Here is a 16,358-nt window from a genome sequence, read left to right on the forward strand (position 1 = left end):
CGCCACGCTGCTTCCCTCAATGGCTGTTGGCCAGCGCCTCCTCCTCGCCTCCCTGAAGACGTAGCAGCAGCACCGGAATTACACCTTTGGGGACACACATAGCCACCTCTCAGTATGGGGACCCCCCATTGGCCCCTGCTATGTGTTTCATTATAAGTCCATCTCTGCTCAATCACAAAATGTTTACGCTGCATCCCTTTCTATAAAAAATGTTTTTTTCCAATTAAGGAGCAATTTAGAATGGCCAATGCACCTACCATTCACATCCTTGGGTTGGAGGGGTGAGCCCCACGCAAACACAGGGAGAATGTGCAAACCCCACACGGCTAGTGACCCAGGGCCCAGGATCGAACCCGGGTCCTCAGCGCTGTGAGGCAACAGTGCAACCACTGTGCCGCCAGCGCACATGCATTTCTAACAACATTGGGTGGAATCTTGTGCTCTTGTCGGTAGCAAGCTTGGAGGTGGTAAGTGTATGTAATTAGATAGGGTTGGAGCATCCCTGAACCCCTCCACCATTCTGCCTTTACCAGAATTAAGTTCTACCCAGGAAGGCCCATGGTCGACTTTCTCATCCCTCCACCAATTCAGGCCCTTAAATGGCAAATTAATCATCACCACAGAAGGATCTCATTCCAAAATCACTGGTGTCAACACAGTGGCAGGTGGGCCTGTTGCCGTGCAGTGTGCATCTGTGCGGCCAGCTTGACACCTCCAGGGGTGGGGGATTTGTGGTGTGAGATTTGTGGGGCGGGAGGAGGCATTCTGTGTCTGACCAAGAGGCTGGACATCAGGAATGAAGATGGCTCACTGAGAGCCATCTCCTTGCCACTGCCCCCTTCTCCTGGCAAACTCGCCCCGTGAAAACACCCTACATTACCTACCTATAGCCTGGGTCCAGGGTGATCCTGGGACTCATGCGAGGGGACGGCAGTGTGTTTCCAGCAGCAGCCACGGCCTCCTCAGCTGGCCTCTGAGTGGCCGGAAGCTCTCGCTTGGTGGGACGTCCGCCATGGGGGTTTAATCCCAGGGGGAAGCCCGCGGGTGACTTTGCTGATTGGGGTGTGTCTCAGTCGGCCTTCCCGCAAAGAGGTAGCGCGGGTTTCTCGCCAACAGACAAGACACCCAACGCCACAACAAGATTCTGCTGACTGGCCCCAAGTTATCAAGTCGCAAATTTAAAAACTGGGGCCTCAATGTGTTAATCCAGCCGGTAAAGTTCTGAAGCATTGCCAAGAATTGTGACTGTATCCAGTAATTTTGAACGCCCCACTTCCTGGCACAGCTTTTTCTGGAATGACAGCCACCACAGTGTAGGGCCTCAGGGAGGGGCGTGGATAGTTCATAGGCTTGCCATTCTGGTGACAGCTCTGTTGCCCCATCATAATTGCTGAACAGCAATACCAAGGTGTGGGGTATTGTACGTACGTTGTCATTCTTAATTTGTCATTGTGAAAGCGTTCTAGCAGTTCCGTAAACAAATATTTGGCCTGGGAATGTGTGTTGCGAATTCAAGCAGTTTTACCTTGACGTCACCAGCTTCACCCTTCCCCGCCCCCACCCCGAGGGGTGCTGCCTCACGCTGGTAACACACAACCACAAAATAACAAAAGAAGATCCTGAATTTTGACGGAACTCTCCCTTTTCTCGATGATATAATGCAAGTTGCCAGCACAGAGAAGGTCATTGGTCACTGTGGTGGCTCTTTGCTGAAACAAACCCCACTGCTCTGTTGCTTCACCAACATCCTTTTATCTTCCCCTGCTTCAAACATCTTAAAAGATGAACCACTCCCTGTGGCGAAAGCGTTCAAACAGCCTTCCGTGTAAACAAATCTCTACAAACCTCTCTCTAATTTAAAAAAAATGCTTGTTTACCTTATAGTTTTCAGTTCTGCTGAAAGGTTTACACCCAAAACATGACCTTGTCCTTTTCACTATACAGATGCTAACTGACAGATTATGTAGTTCCCATATCCATGGTGACGCCGGAATCAGGAAACGCGATTGGGTGGAGAATCGCGCGTGAGCTGAAAATCGAGGCCGGTGCCAGACACTCGACAGAATGCCATGCTCCAGTGCCTCGACAGCGGTGTCAATGCATTCTACTCCACCCGTACAGTAAAGGCCATTGGCATATCATTGACAGGCCTGATCCAGTACTCGCTGGAGCTCCCATGATGCTCCACCTTTTCCAGGTCGGGAAACAGGTGCAGTGGCTGCTGAGGAAGAGAGGAGATAGAACATGTTCTCAGACGCGCCACAGCTGCTGGTCCTGCCACTGGCATGGCTGGCTGTGTATGTGTTGGCGGGGGGAGTGGGGGAGGGGTAGGGGGTGTCTGTCAGGCCGGGGGAGTGGCTGTGTATGTGGGGAGGGTGTCTGCCAGCGCCAGGGGGGAGTAATGGGGGGAGGGCAGACTAGGGGATGGGCCGTGGCATCAGGGTGACCCACCCCCCCCAGGACCAGGGTGTACAGGCATGGGCCGCCATTGCTGGGTCTGCAAGGCAGCAATCTTGCTGCGCAGCCCAGTGACCGTCCGCCGTGGCCTGTGGCTGCAAAGAGTAATGCCCCCACCCCCACAACCGGACACCACCTGCCAGTGGGGCATCATGCGGCCCACACAAGGGCAACGCGCACGGTAACCCCTAAATGCAGGTGCTGGACAGGGGCTGCAGAGCTTACTGATGGCATGGGTAGCGCCAGCCACCGGTACCGCTGCCAGCAGGGTTGGGTGCTGGGGCCAGAGTCTCCGCGGTGTCGGGCACCAATGGGGCCAGAGGTGCGGTGCAGAGTACCGAGAGAACGGCTGGGGGTGGGTCTGAGGAAGGGAGGAAGGGCGGGGAAGGGGGATTTGCAGGGGCTGAAGTGCAGGCCAGGACCACCGTGTAGCCTGGTGGACCTGGTTGAGGAGGTGGTACACGCCATGCTAACATGTCTGCCTTTCACCCCTGCAGGCAATGGACTTAAGAATCCAACCAGGAATGGTAGCCTTCATCCTGGTCACCACAGCACTCCATCCTCACCGGCTGGCTCTTGTTCCTCTGGAGCAGAGCCTGCCCCACAGGAACAAGAGCCAGCCGGTTGGATAGAGGTTGAGGAGGATGTGGGAAGGAGGTGCCACCTGAGGCCTCAGGTGTACTGGTAACGCCTGTCATTCGAGGACCTGCCGACTCCAGCTGAGCAGGAGGACGGTGCGACATATCTGCCAGATCATGGCATACCTGGCCCCGCATGGATATGGGGAAGGACACCCACTCCCAGTGGCCGTCAAGTTGACGGTCGCCTTGAACTTTTACAACATGGGGTTCTCCCTGGCACTGAGTGGGGACCTGTCTGGGATCTCGCAGACCTTGGTGCACAGGTGCTTCCGCGCCATAACGGAGGCCCTATATGCCCGGTCGGCAACAAAATATCAAATTCAATGTAGACCAAGCCCACCAGGATGCCCGGGCAGTGAGGTTCACCACCATTGCCGGGATGCCCCAGGTACAGGGAGTGATTGACGGGATGCATGTTGCCCTGTGAGCACCGACCCATGATAGGTCGCTCTTCACAAACTAAAAGGGGTTCCACTCGATGAACGTGCAGCTGGGGTGTGGCCATGAGCTGCACATTGTGCACGTCTGCACCCGATACCCGGGCGGTGTACACAACTCCGTCATCCTGGCACACTCGGCAGTTCCTGATTCCTTTGAGGTGCACTCCCGGTGAAGCGTTGGCTCTTGGGTGACAGGGGTTATCTGTTGCAATCGTGGCTGATGACACATATCCGAAGGCCATCGATTCTGAGACCCGCTACAGTGATGCCCATGCTGTGACCAGGGCCATGATCGAGTGGTGCTTCGGCATCCTGAAGTTGCGGTTCAGGTACCTGGACCACTCTGGAGGGGCCCTCCAGTATAGCACTGGGAGGTTGGCCTACATCGTCATGGCCTGCTGCGTCCTCCACAACATCGCGCAGCAGAGGGGTGACGTGCTGGAGGAGAGGACGACACGGAGGAGGGCGAGGATGAGCAGGGCATGGCGCCCGGGCAGGCACAGGAGGCTGCACAATGTGTGCACCAGGGCCGCCGTGCATGGGACACTCTATTCGGCTGCAGGCTGACTGACTAGGAGGCCTGGCAGACAGCACCCAATGGCTCCCAGGCTACTCTGTGGGACAGGGGAGCGACCAGAGCAAACTCTTGGGCTCCCCTGCCACCAGGCGCCACCAGCCCTGGGGGCCCCGCTCTCGTCTCGACATGGGTCTCGATGCTCGTGGCCATGGACCTCAGGGAGTGGCCCACCTCCCCCTGGGAACATCACTTTGTGACTGTGCCACCGCCCTCTGGATCTGGTCAACCAGCACCCGGGCGATGCCGATGACGCCCTCAGCCAGAACCCGTTGTGAGTGGGCCAAGCTCTGAAGCGCCGCTGTAATGTCCTGGTGGCCCTGGTACACAGCTGCCTGTGACATGCAGCCCTGCCCTGTGCCTCGGCCACCGCCCCTCAGAATGCCCCAGGCCTTGGACATCCTGACCCATGGCCAATACCTTTGCCCCCAAGACCTCCACCGTGGATACCACTCATGTGGTGTTGGCCTGGGAGGCACACATTGTCTGTGCTGCCTCCTGCCCTTGCAGGCAGTTTAAATCCTTCAACTGATTGCTGACAACCCCTCATATAGTCCCTGGCTCTGTGTCTTCATCTCCGTTATTGAAGGGACCGCCCTTTCCAGAACCACGAGACCCATCTGGACGGCAACTTATTCTTGGGGTCGGGCCTCCCTCCGACCGTCTGCCTCCTCGGGGGTTCCTACCTCCACCTGATGTGGCACAGTACATGTGTGGTGTGCACCAGGTGATGCCCCAGCAGCCTCTTCACTAACATGCCCAAACAAGGTAAGTGTCTCTGGGATAGTGGAGGGCATTGGAAACCGCTGAGATGGGAAGTCAGTGTCTCTCCGAAATGTCTTGGACTGGTGTTTGGGGGGGGAAGAGTTCTCCTCACTATGCGTCATTTCCTCTTCGCTGGAATCCGCTTGGGGTTGAGGTCGTGGGTGGGGGCACCAGAAGGGCCCGCCTCGTCGCCAGGTGATCCTGCAAGACACAAGACATGACGCATGATTGGATCACGGGTTGGGGTGGTGGTGGTAGTGAGGGTATGGTGAGGGTGTGGTGAGAGAGTGGTGTGAGGGCAGTTGGGGAGGTCGTGCCCAGCATGCCATGGCAAACTACAACGCAGCTGGGTCGCACTTGATCGCCCGATGCCAACCTCCGCTCGGCGACTACCCTCTCTCCGGGCTCACCGACCAGGTCCAGTGTCCGCTGTGGTGAAGGGCCGCAGGTCCGACGGTCCCCTCCGGCCTTCTCTCTCTAACAGCGGTTGTGGGCTGCCGTCTCCTGGGGGGCGGTGGTTACGTTTGTTTGGGACGGGTTGGTGCTAGGGGCACAGTCCTGCCTGCTCACCCTGGCTGCCCCGTGGAGGTTGTGCTGCCTTTTCTGGCACTGCTGTCTGGTCCTTGCGGTGGGTCCCATTGGTGTTCATGGCCTCTGCCACCTGCGCCCAGGCCCGGTGTACGGCAGCGGGTGGCAGCCTCTTCCACGTCATGGAATTTCCTCCACGTCATCCAGCAGGGTCTCCAGTTCGTCGTCTGCAAACCGGGGTGCTGCTCTCCGTGCTGCCATCTTGATGTCTGCGATGAGTGTGTGCGGGGAGTGGAGCGCTAATACCCGGCTGCAGCTTGTCAGCCTCTCGAGTGTTAATCCCGACCCCGGTGAATCGGACAACATTTTTAATTGGAGTCGATCGTGTTCCATGTGGCATTGGTGCTGTACCATTAACACATCCTAAATTGCTTCATGAAGGCGACAATAGAAGTCCACCGATTCAGACCCAACACCAACACTGAAATGGAAAACCCCGCTGTCTATGTTTGAAATTCAATAATAATTTCAAACAGAATCGTTTTCTTAATGTTATTTTGGTCGGTACTACTCACCAATGTTTCCTCAGTCGTCAGGTCAGTTTTGTGCTATTTCTAAGCAGATTGCACAAAATTCCTGTCTACACTGTTTTAATGCAGCCGTTAACCCCTTTAAAATAAGTAGATTAATACAGTAACAGCATTGGGAAGTTATGTGAATCCAAACCTGTATACTAATGCGTACGTACAATGAAAACCACAGAAAAGTAAAACCTGTGGTGACATAACAGCAGAAAGTAGTCAGGAGACAAGAGGCTCGCCATTGAACTAAAGACCCAGTCCGTTCTGGGAGGTATTAACGGGATCTTTCCCGGTGCTACCCCGCTATCTAACGGCAGTCTGTATTTTTCTTGGCTCCCAGCGGGCAACGTCCGGCCGTGGCCACACTTAGTCGCATATCTACACTGAGAAGCCTCTCTAGGGATCTACTGGCCGTGTCCCATCCCGATTCCGGTGGGTCGCGGCCGTTAAGATCGAGTCTGGAGCCTCCTTCTTCTTTGAAGACAATGCAGGGATGATAGTAAATAGCAAAGGAGAAATGAAAAGTTCTGTGGTCACTGGTCCCGTTGCCAAGGAATGTGCACACCATTGGCCCAGGATCACTTCCAACCCTGGGGACATTGCATAACAACTGTAAATGTTTTCTGCAAAGATATCTGTGCAATTGAATAAATACTCCCGGGAAAAAAAAATCTGTCAGGGTCGATAGCTTGTAAGCCACCTGACAAACTGAGTTTGGGAAATTCACTGAAGTGGACAGATTCTGTGCGTGCATGAGCAAGATCTCAGCCAGTGTTCTCTGACAACAATGTGGGTCAACGAACCACATGTAGCGCTTCCGAGCTGGCACAACGGCAAAGTGCTGAGATCAATACTTGATCCCCAGTGGGTTAGCTGATCTTTGTCATTCCTGTAAAATTGGCCTCACTGCGAAGAACAGCTGAAATCGAAAAAGAAAATGCCTAGTTCTGGTTGCTCAAGCTCAAGCAGTCAGATTGGTAGAACAGTGGCAAATAAACGAAGCAAAGAGCAGAAAAGGAAGAAACGAGCAACGAATTAGGAAAATGTGAGAAGAGGGACGCAGAGGAGAATCGGTGAGAAAAATAGAATGGCAAAAGATAAAGAGAGGAAACAGCAGTAACCGGGAATGTAAGTGTAAACCCTGGAGGCAGTTTGATTCCTCACTGTGGTTGATTCCCACCTTGTGCACCAATTGCAACACCAAAGTTCTGTTCAATCATTTTTTTAAAAAGTAGGCAATTTTTATCGTTACTAACTCAGAAATAGTGGCATTGCTGTGGATTTTACAGGCCACTCGCAGGCGGGAAAGCAGTAAAATAGGACGCCATACCTTCAACAGCATAACTAGCCCTGCCCAACCCATCCCGCTCCAATTTTATAATGGAGGGAGGAGTGTGTCGAGGGGGGGTTGGAATTGGGGCCACCCATGGCCAATTTCAGGGGCTGTCCCTCCATGGCCAGATTTAGGCCCTTAAATGGGAAATTAATGCCAATGGGAGGCTTGCACCCAAAGTACAGCCCAGCAGGTTTGATCCTGTGGGCTGCAGGCCGGTGAAAAGATGGTGGTGTGTCTTTTTTGGGGGTCCTCAGTGCCAGTTGCAGGCCCTCGACCTCAATTTTCCCTCATGTAACCATCCCTTCTGCCCTGTCAACATCCCCCCCCCCCCCCCCCCCCCCCCCCCCCGCGACCCAACACACTTCACTGGGGCCTGTCAATCCATGCCCATCAAGATCCCGGACTTACCTGGAGATCTGAGTCCATCACTGAACATTGCCTTCTGGGCCTCGCTGCAGTACCAGCAGTGGCCAGCGCTGCCAGTAGCATTGCTGGTATTGCAAAATAGGTGCAACGTCTACAAATCTCTTTGCCCATATATCTACCACAGTCAACAAAATCAAGCAAAATGGGGTACAGAGAAAAGCTACACTCGAGATTATTTTTTACCAGTGGAGCTCGCCTCATCAGCCTCCTTTTCCGACGTGCAGCGGTATCCCTTCTTCTTCAGGACGTTGCACACAAGAATTCCAAGCAATCCAACAATGCAGAAGACAGGAACCAATGCAAGTACAGCATACTCAGTGTGCTTTTCCTCAAGTGTACCCTTCTTGCTTTTGTTGGGAAACTTTGAAATGTCTTCTTGATGTACAGTCTGGATGTCCCTTGCCACGCGCAAAAATCGGGAATAAACACCTATCAGAAGCAAAAGAAATGTTTAGTGTGGATTTTATTTTACAGCTCATATTGAGATAATAGGTTTGTGCAATTAACTTTTTAGATTATTTTATACAGAATAAATGTTTTCATTTAATCACCCAGCTATGGTTCCAATTAAAGGAAATGTATACCTGTCGTCTATAAGACTGTATCGGGGAAAGCATATTCAAAGTCTCTAGTTTAAATGTTTTATCCCCATTCAACATAATGCAACTGTAATAAACAATTTGGGGAGTTATTTGCCATTTTTAAAGAAATTTAACCATTTCAATGTCATTACAATCGCTGAATACCCTACCATCAACATCCTAGGGATGACCTGAAACTGAACTGGACTAGCCAGATAAATAAATAGCGATTCGGAGACTGGGAATTCGAAGACTGGGAAGTAACTTGCCTCCTGATTCACCAAAGGCTGTCCCCCACCGTTAGCAGGTCAAAATCCTGCAACTATCACCATGCCTCAGCATGTATTCTTCGCTAAGAGCCCAGATATCCATTATTGTATTGAAACAGCTGGAGCTCAGGGGAAACATTGCTTTCTTAATAGCTCTTGCATGCTGAGTAATTCTGTCAATTACACAATGTTTGTTTACACAAGATAAAAAGGTGTCACGTGCTTGCTATTTCTGCTATTGATACTTTAATGTGTTTGGATGATTAACATTTTTATTGGCCTGTAGCACAAAAGATTTTTTCCTGAAAGTAGAAGTTACGAATTATAGTTTTTTACAATAGCCTTTTTACACGTCATATTGTTACTATACAGTTTATTGGTTCAAAGTTCATAGTGGATGAATGGACACGGAAGTGCCAGATTGTTGATACTGCAATGAAAATTGGAAAATGCTGGAAGCATTCTGCGGGTTAGCGGCATGTTTGGAGAGAGAAAAGTAGAGTTACCAATTCAAATCTGATGACGTTTCCAAAGTTTCAAACAAAAAGCAGGTTTCAAATTCTCTGCTGTGATTCGATTTAACTTGCATTTTCTGGATTACTGGTCCAGGTGACCACCGGGAGTGGCGGTGCAGGGTTTGTTACATGTTGCATGTCTTGTTACATGTTGCCATGGGTTGGCTTTTGTGATTATGTATAGACCTAATATGCCTTCAATAACATGTTTTCAACAAAACAAAGATCATCTACAATCAGTCTTTATAGATCGTGGTCTAAAGGTATGCCTGTCGGGGTGCATTTTTACCATCCAATTGGGTAGGAGGAGCACCCCTCCCCCTCCCTCACCAGAAGTGTCAGGAGATATTATGTGGGGATATCCAAATGAAACGCTAATTATAGAAATGAGCCAACTTCCAGCATCAACAACTTTGCATCCGCAAACGTCAGCAATGCCACTGCATTCTTGATGCCTCAGTTGTCAAGGAGGGATTAAAATTTTAAATGGCTCAAGAAACAGGTACAACAATAAGAGATTTTTCACTCAGCAAGTGGTCCAGATTTGAAAAGTTCCAACATTTTAGAAACTGCTGCAGATATCTGTGCCTGGCACTAGCACAAGGCAAGGATCCTAGTCCTCCCCAACTACCCCCAGCCACCTGCCTCCGAAATGGCAATGAGCTTGACCACTTCCCTCACCACTCCGGATGATCCACAAGGGTGAGGCGGAATAAAGATGGGCAAGTGGGTAGAAAACCCATCCCAACACCAATCCAGCTAGGTGGCCCGACCAGAATATTCAGGCCTCTGGCACCAATACCTCAGCTCCCTTCACCTCAGAATGAGCACTCTTAATATCCATTTAACAAAATGAGTGTGCTGTGCTTTCCAGCTTGTTTCACTCCCTCGTATGGAGCTGTAAATATTCCTCCACGAAAAAGCAAAATTCAAGGCACCATTTGCCAATAGGGTTTGGAACACCGCTGAGCAAATCCCCACTCGTGGGTTCCACAAGCAATGGTTATTCTTCTCAAGAAAATGCAGATTTGCTTAATGCTGACACAATAAAACAACACACACTCTGGCAGACTAGTCAGCCTTTTAAATATCTAAAATGCACTAATAGAATCTGGCATGGTCCTTTGATTGCATAGTTACACGCGATGGAAGGAAGGAACTGAAGGTCTTTTGTTGCATGAGGTCAGATCAGGACATCATGTCCTTTAATGCTTGGATCACTAGATACTCACTTCTACCATTATGCCAAGCCAGTGAACACCAACAAAAGTGGCAGCTGCTGTGCTGCTCCATGATGGGGCACGTCAAGTTATTTTGGGATTGCATCTGTAGGCATTGATCACAAAAATCCTCATCCTTTGTTTGTGAATGCGAATTATTGAAAGGAGACAGATGAAACTCTTCTCAAAAACTTAGACGAGGGAGGTCATATATATTTGGTTATCTCAGCTGGGGAGAGCAGAAGAGACCGTCTTTCAATACAGCACAAAATCGTGACGGTCAGATACTTGCACAAAGCTACAGAAGGTAGTTAGTGTTCACGAAGTGCAGCCCAGCATATGGAGAAAGCCTCACCTACCTCTCAATTAGGCAAAATGAAGAGGAAACTAAAATGGGAGAAGACCATTTGGCAACTGAGGTTCCCCCTTTCAACATACCTTGTATAATGTGTGCGCAGCCTCACCTAAACATTGGCCTGAACTTTTACTCCCAGGGCAGGAGCACAGATTCGGGAAAATTCCCAACTCCACAAACCCGACTTGGGAAAAAGTGTCCCATGCGGTCAGATTTTCATTCCGGGGGCTGGGGGAAGTGTTAATTGGAGGTCTCTGGAACAGTTTGGAGACAGCACAGGGACTCCAGGGTGCGGAGCGGGATAGGCAGAAGGTTGGTCTCAATGATCCGGCACTTTGCCCCAGCTGTAAAAAAACAATTAAATAATAACAGCTTTGGAGCCCTCCCCCCCAGCCCCCATACACACCCCAAGCCCCATTCTATGACAACTCTTGCCACCTCATGACTGCCACCTATATTGCATGGACCGTCAAACCCTCCATGTAAACCTGTACCCCTCTACTCGCCCCTGCATGCCAACTTGTGCCCCCACCACATGTCCTCTTTCATTGCACCTATGCCAATTTAGTGCCAAGTCATGCCAAACTATGCACCCACCAAACATCCTTTGCTCTTACACCCTTCATGCCAACTCACCCAGTATCCGGGATGAGCAGACCTCAGGACTCATGTTCAGAGGAAATAAAGTTGGAAGTGTCACTCTCATTGATAAAAACTCTTTGGCTGTACTTAAATTCCTTTAACCACTTAAACCATTATAAGGCCAAGCATGCTTATTATTTGCCCCATATCAAAGACTTTAAAACCAGTTGGAGCTGGCAATAAAACTGCAACCTGACAGGCACTGACTGCACTGTGATGATAACAGGTTGTGAAATCCGTCATGCAATACAGATACTTTACTTATAACCCTCAGGCTTATGTTAACAGACAGGGTGAAGTAGAAAATACTGATTTTTTAAAAAATTGCAGCCGGCTATTCATTAAAAATTGAAGAGCAGGAGATTTGAAACCTTGACAGCTCCCTTTAAATTCTCTGCGCAGCGTCATGTGTCCATTGGCAGCCAACTTGACAGTTCCAATAATCTTGTCAGTTCGAACAAGCTTTTTTACGCACATTCATGTCTACTTTTAACAATACTAAAAGACACCTTAACTATCTCATAGGGTACCTTACCTCACTCAAAGTGTCCTTGGATCCATCCAAAAGGGCGCCTAACCTTTCCAAGGGTTACCCTACCTCTCCAAAGAAGTCTGCAAACTTTAGACTTCCTCCTGATAGGTCTAAAGTGCACAAGTTGTGTTTTGGACATTCTACTGGTGAAAGGTGGATCTGGCTGAAGACAACTGGACTTTAACATGTGTAGCTGCCTCCCTGAACCACAGATGTTGAAAGTACAACATGCCCCCCCCCCCCCCAAATACTCCTGCCTCCCCTTGACCACAGTGAAAATGGTAGGTGCCAAGTTTGAGGGAGGGACTTTCAGAATCGGGCCTCTAATGGCATTTTACATAACCTGAAGATCCTCTACATAGGCAAAATTTAGGCCATAATGTTCTGAGGGGGCAGGGGGAACTGCCAAAGGAAAACCCAGTGGTACATCTGTCTGGAAAGATAACCCATGGATTGACATATCAGTCTAACACTACGATCCACAATGTTCCACTCTATTGTACTCTACACATCCCTTCCCAGACTCTATAGGTTGTTTTACCATCTCAGTTTATATTTACCATTATAACCTTCAATAGCTGTCTTCAGCAGTTATTCATCTAGTTATATTTTAGGAGTTATCAATGTAGCATTCATTTATGAAGATCTAATTCATGTGTAATATCTAGTTTGGCATGATCAAACTCTTCTGATGACTAATCTTGCAATTTTATCAGTGCTAGACAGAACATGCAACTGTAAATGTGATCTCTATAACTGATCTGTGGGCATGAACTCAACTATCAACCCACGGTTGTACCAGGCCCTTTATCATGTACTTTTATAGCAACCTCATATCAGCTTTAAAACAGCTTGCGGTTTCTTGCCAACTTGCTACTGACAACAAGCAACATCAACAGTGACCTCAATCCTCCATGACCTTAACAAAAATAGGATAGGGAGATTAAGCGATTGTACAAATGCCGGACATTTAACAACACATTCATGACATCAATTATACCTTCTTATGGTTGTGCATCTCTGATAGAACTGTTATTTTTAAATTGATAAATCTAACGAATGGCCAAGGCCTGTCAGAGAAGACACCACTAAAGTTTGCAAGGGCAGAAGGTCACAAAGCAAGAAATGGTGCTTAGATGTCGATGGCATTACCGTGTACCCAATTGTCCTCTACCAGCGAAGGACTAACCTGCACATTCCACAGTTCCTATTGGAGCAGAAGAGCATGGAAGACATTCCTTCACATCAGAGGACTCTTCGTCTACAGTGAAATACCTGCAAAGCAGAATAAAATAAGATAGTAACACAATAAAATATATTGGTTATGACATGCCTTGGGCCCTCAAGATAATCCTGTAATTATACTACAATGCTGACTTCGATTTATACAGTCTCTTCAACCGAATAAAATGCCGCCATTCTGCTCCAGAAAGTTAAATTGGCAAAAATTAAATTTAAGATAAACTTTTTGACTTGAGTGATAAAGTGTTTGGAAGGGCACATTAGAATCTAGAATCATCGAATTTACAGTGCTGAAGGAGGCCATTCATCCCATCGAGTCTGCACCGGCCCTTAGAAAGAGCACCCTACCAAGCCCACACCTCCATCCTCCCCTTAACCCAACCTTTTTGGACACCAAGGGCAATTTAGCATGGCCAATCCACCTAAGCTGCACATTTGGGGCCTCACGGTAGCATGGTGGTTAGCATCAATGCTTCACAGCTCCAGGGTCCCAGGTTCGGTTCCCGGCTGGGTCACTGTCTGTGTGGAGTCTGCACATCCTCCCCGTGTGTGCGTGGGTTTCCTCCGGGTGCTCCGGTTTCCTCCCACAGTCCAAAGATGTGCGGGTTAGGTGGATTGGCCATTCTAAATTGCCCGTAGTGTAAGGTTAATGGGGGGATTGTTGGGTTACGGGTATGTGGGTTTAAGTAGGGTGATAATTGCTCGGCACAACATTGAGGGCCGAAGGACCTGTTCTGTGCTGTACTGTTCTATGTTCTATGTTCTATGTTCTATCTTTGGACCGAGGGAGGAAACCGGAGCACCCGGAGGAAACCCACGCAGGACACAGGGAGAAAGTGCAAACGCCACACAGACAGTGACCCAAGCCGGGAATCGAACCTGGGACCCTGGAGCTGTGCAGCAACTGTGCTAACCACTATGGGACCTCGGAGCCGTGAGGCATCAGGGCTAACCCACTGCGCTGCCCTAAGTAACAGGAATAAGGCTACTGAAGGGATGAGCTCCAAAGCTCAAGGCCTTTCTTCCTCCTTGATTTTGGTAATTACATTCTTATGAGCCATGCATGATGGAGATGAGAAACAAGCCACCAGCAAGTCGCCATCACCAGCTCCAGAAAAATATTCAGATAAGGCGTAGTCAGCCTTGACAACAGGCTGTAAAGTGGAGCGTGTGTCAAGGAGGGAGGGAGGGAGTATTTATTTCCTAGCGTTTTCTCTTTTACTTTTCCATTTTTGCATTTAGACTCATTTTTCGTGGGACTCTTATGACATACAGCGAGAGAAAATCTCACACCCTTCCCCAAGGCTTTAGTCGAGGTGGATTCCTACACATGGTTATTAGTGGCCCACCCTAATCATAAACAGCCGCATCAAAGGTATCTTTTAACTACGTTCCTGCATGATAAAAATGCTGTAGCTTCACTAACATATGAGCATTTCCTTTCTCGTTTTGAAGTCTAAATACTTTGATTACTATCAAATGTATATTTCAGTTCCCACTTCCCCTTTGCATATTGATGAGTTTATTTTCAGCCATGCTCCTTTGCCAAGACAAAGTCATTCAATAAAGAGAGGAGAGCTTCATCATGACAACAGCAATCCTGAGCCTGTTAATATTAATCTGAATAAGGGATCCAATTGCTGTTGGAATATTAAAAGTAGTTGATAGTCAGTCAGCAGCAGTGTTGCATTTAAATTCGGCTTCAACTCCATCTACAAGTTTGCTGATGACACGACCACAGTGGGTCAGATCTATGGATGAGTCAGAGTACAGGAGGGAGATAGAGAACCTGGTGTAACAACATCAATCTCTTCCTCAATATCAGCAAAACTAAGGAGCTGGTCATCGACTTTAGGAAGCAAAGTGTCATACACACACCTGTCTGCATTAATGGTGTCAAGGTTGAGATTATTGACAGCTTCAAATTCCTGAGTGTATCCAATCTGTCCTAGTCCACCCACATTGATGCTACGATCAAGAAAGCACAGCAGCGCCTCTATTTCCTCAGGAAACTATGGAAATTTGGCATGTACATCTTGACTCATATCAATTTTTACAGATGCACCATAGAAAGCATCCTATCTGGTTGCATCACAGCCTGGTATGGTAACTGCTTGGCTCAAGGCCGTAAGAAACTACAGAGAGTTGTGAACACAGCTCAGTGCATCACACCTCCCATCCATTGACTCTGTCTGCACCTTCTGCTGCCTTGGGAAAGTGGGCAGCATAATTAAAGACCCCTCCCAACGGGTTATTCTCTCTTCCAACTTCTTCCATCGGGCAGGAGATACAAAAGTCTGAGAACACGCACTAACATTCATAAACAGCTTCTTCCCCGCTGTTACCAGACTCCTAAACGACTCTCTTATGGACTGAACTGATCTCTCTACACAGCTTTGTTACTGTTGTAGCACTACACTCCGCATGCTTCACCCGATGTCTGTGTCTCTGTATTTACATTGTGTATTTATCATATGTCCTATGTTTTTCATGAATGGAACGATCTGGTACACAGAACAATACTTTTCACAGTACCTAAATCCGAATCAAATGTTTGCCTTTTTTTTATATCCGTTTCTCGTTTCGAGGTCCTACCTGCTGGAAATTACATTTTGATTGGTAGAAACTGAGGGCCAAATGCGCCTGTACACAATGAATGCAGGATTAGGAAAAATTCACATTTATAAGCCTTAAATGTAACTGGAAGAGTCGCTCTTGGTGCATTACAATGTCAGGAGCAAATGAACTTACAAGTTGTTTAAAATAAGAACATTGATTATTGCAATAACTCATCTTGGATTTAGAAGTCACCATTTAACAATATTGTGGAGAGGTCAGTTAACGGATTTTAGAATTATTGTAAATGAGAAGCGTTAGATCACAAAAGCAAATTACTGCGCATGTTGAATCTGAAACAAAAACAGAAAACACTGGACAATCTCAGCACGTCTGATAACATCTCTGGAGAGAGAAGGGGGCTAACCTTACGAGTCTGGATGACTCTTTGTCAAAGCTTTGTTAGATCATCTTGTTCTGGCTCGACATTAAGATAGGAAACATTCTAGGCGGGATTCTCCCGAATCGGCGGGTTGGCCCGACTCTGGCGTAAAAAATGGCATGAACCACTCCGGCGTCGGGCCGACCGGAAGGTGCGGAATTCTCCGCACTTCCGGGGGCTAGGCCAGCGCTGGACGGGTTGGCGCCGCGCCAGCTGGTGCCGAAGGGACTGCGCGAATTCGCGCATGCGCAGAACC

At 48.8% G+C, this 16,358-nt stretch overlaps 1 protein-coding gene across 4 annotated transcripts in view; it reads right to left on the reverse strand.

Moving 5' to 3' along the window:
* The window catches only part of relt (RELT TNF receptor), a 77,270-nt gene that overhangs the window by 33,392 nt on the left and 27,520 nt on the right, over window positions 1–16,358 (reverse strand). For all 4 annotated transcript variants that reach the window (XM_038818512.1, XM_038818511.1, XM_038818509.1 and 1 more), the window contains 2 exons: window positions 13,052–13,137; window positions 7,932–8,177 (listed from right to left, as the gene is read on the reverse strand). In XM_038818512.1, coding sequence (XP_038674440.1) covers window positions 7,932–8,177; window positions 13,052–13,137 — 332 coding nt within the window. The remainder of the gene's footprint in view (window positions 1–7,931; window positions 8,178–13,051; window positions 13,138–16,358) is intronic.

Source organism: Scyliorhinus canicula, chromosome 14, assembly GCF_902713615.1.
Source record: "Scyliorhinus canicula chromosome 14, sScyCan1.1, whole genome shotgun sequence".
Taxonomy (NCBI): Eukaryota; Metazoa; Chordata; class Chondrichthyes; order Carcharhiniformes; family Scyliorhinidae; genus Scyliorhinus; species Scyliorhinus canicula.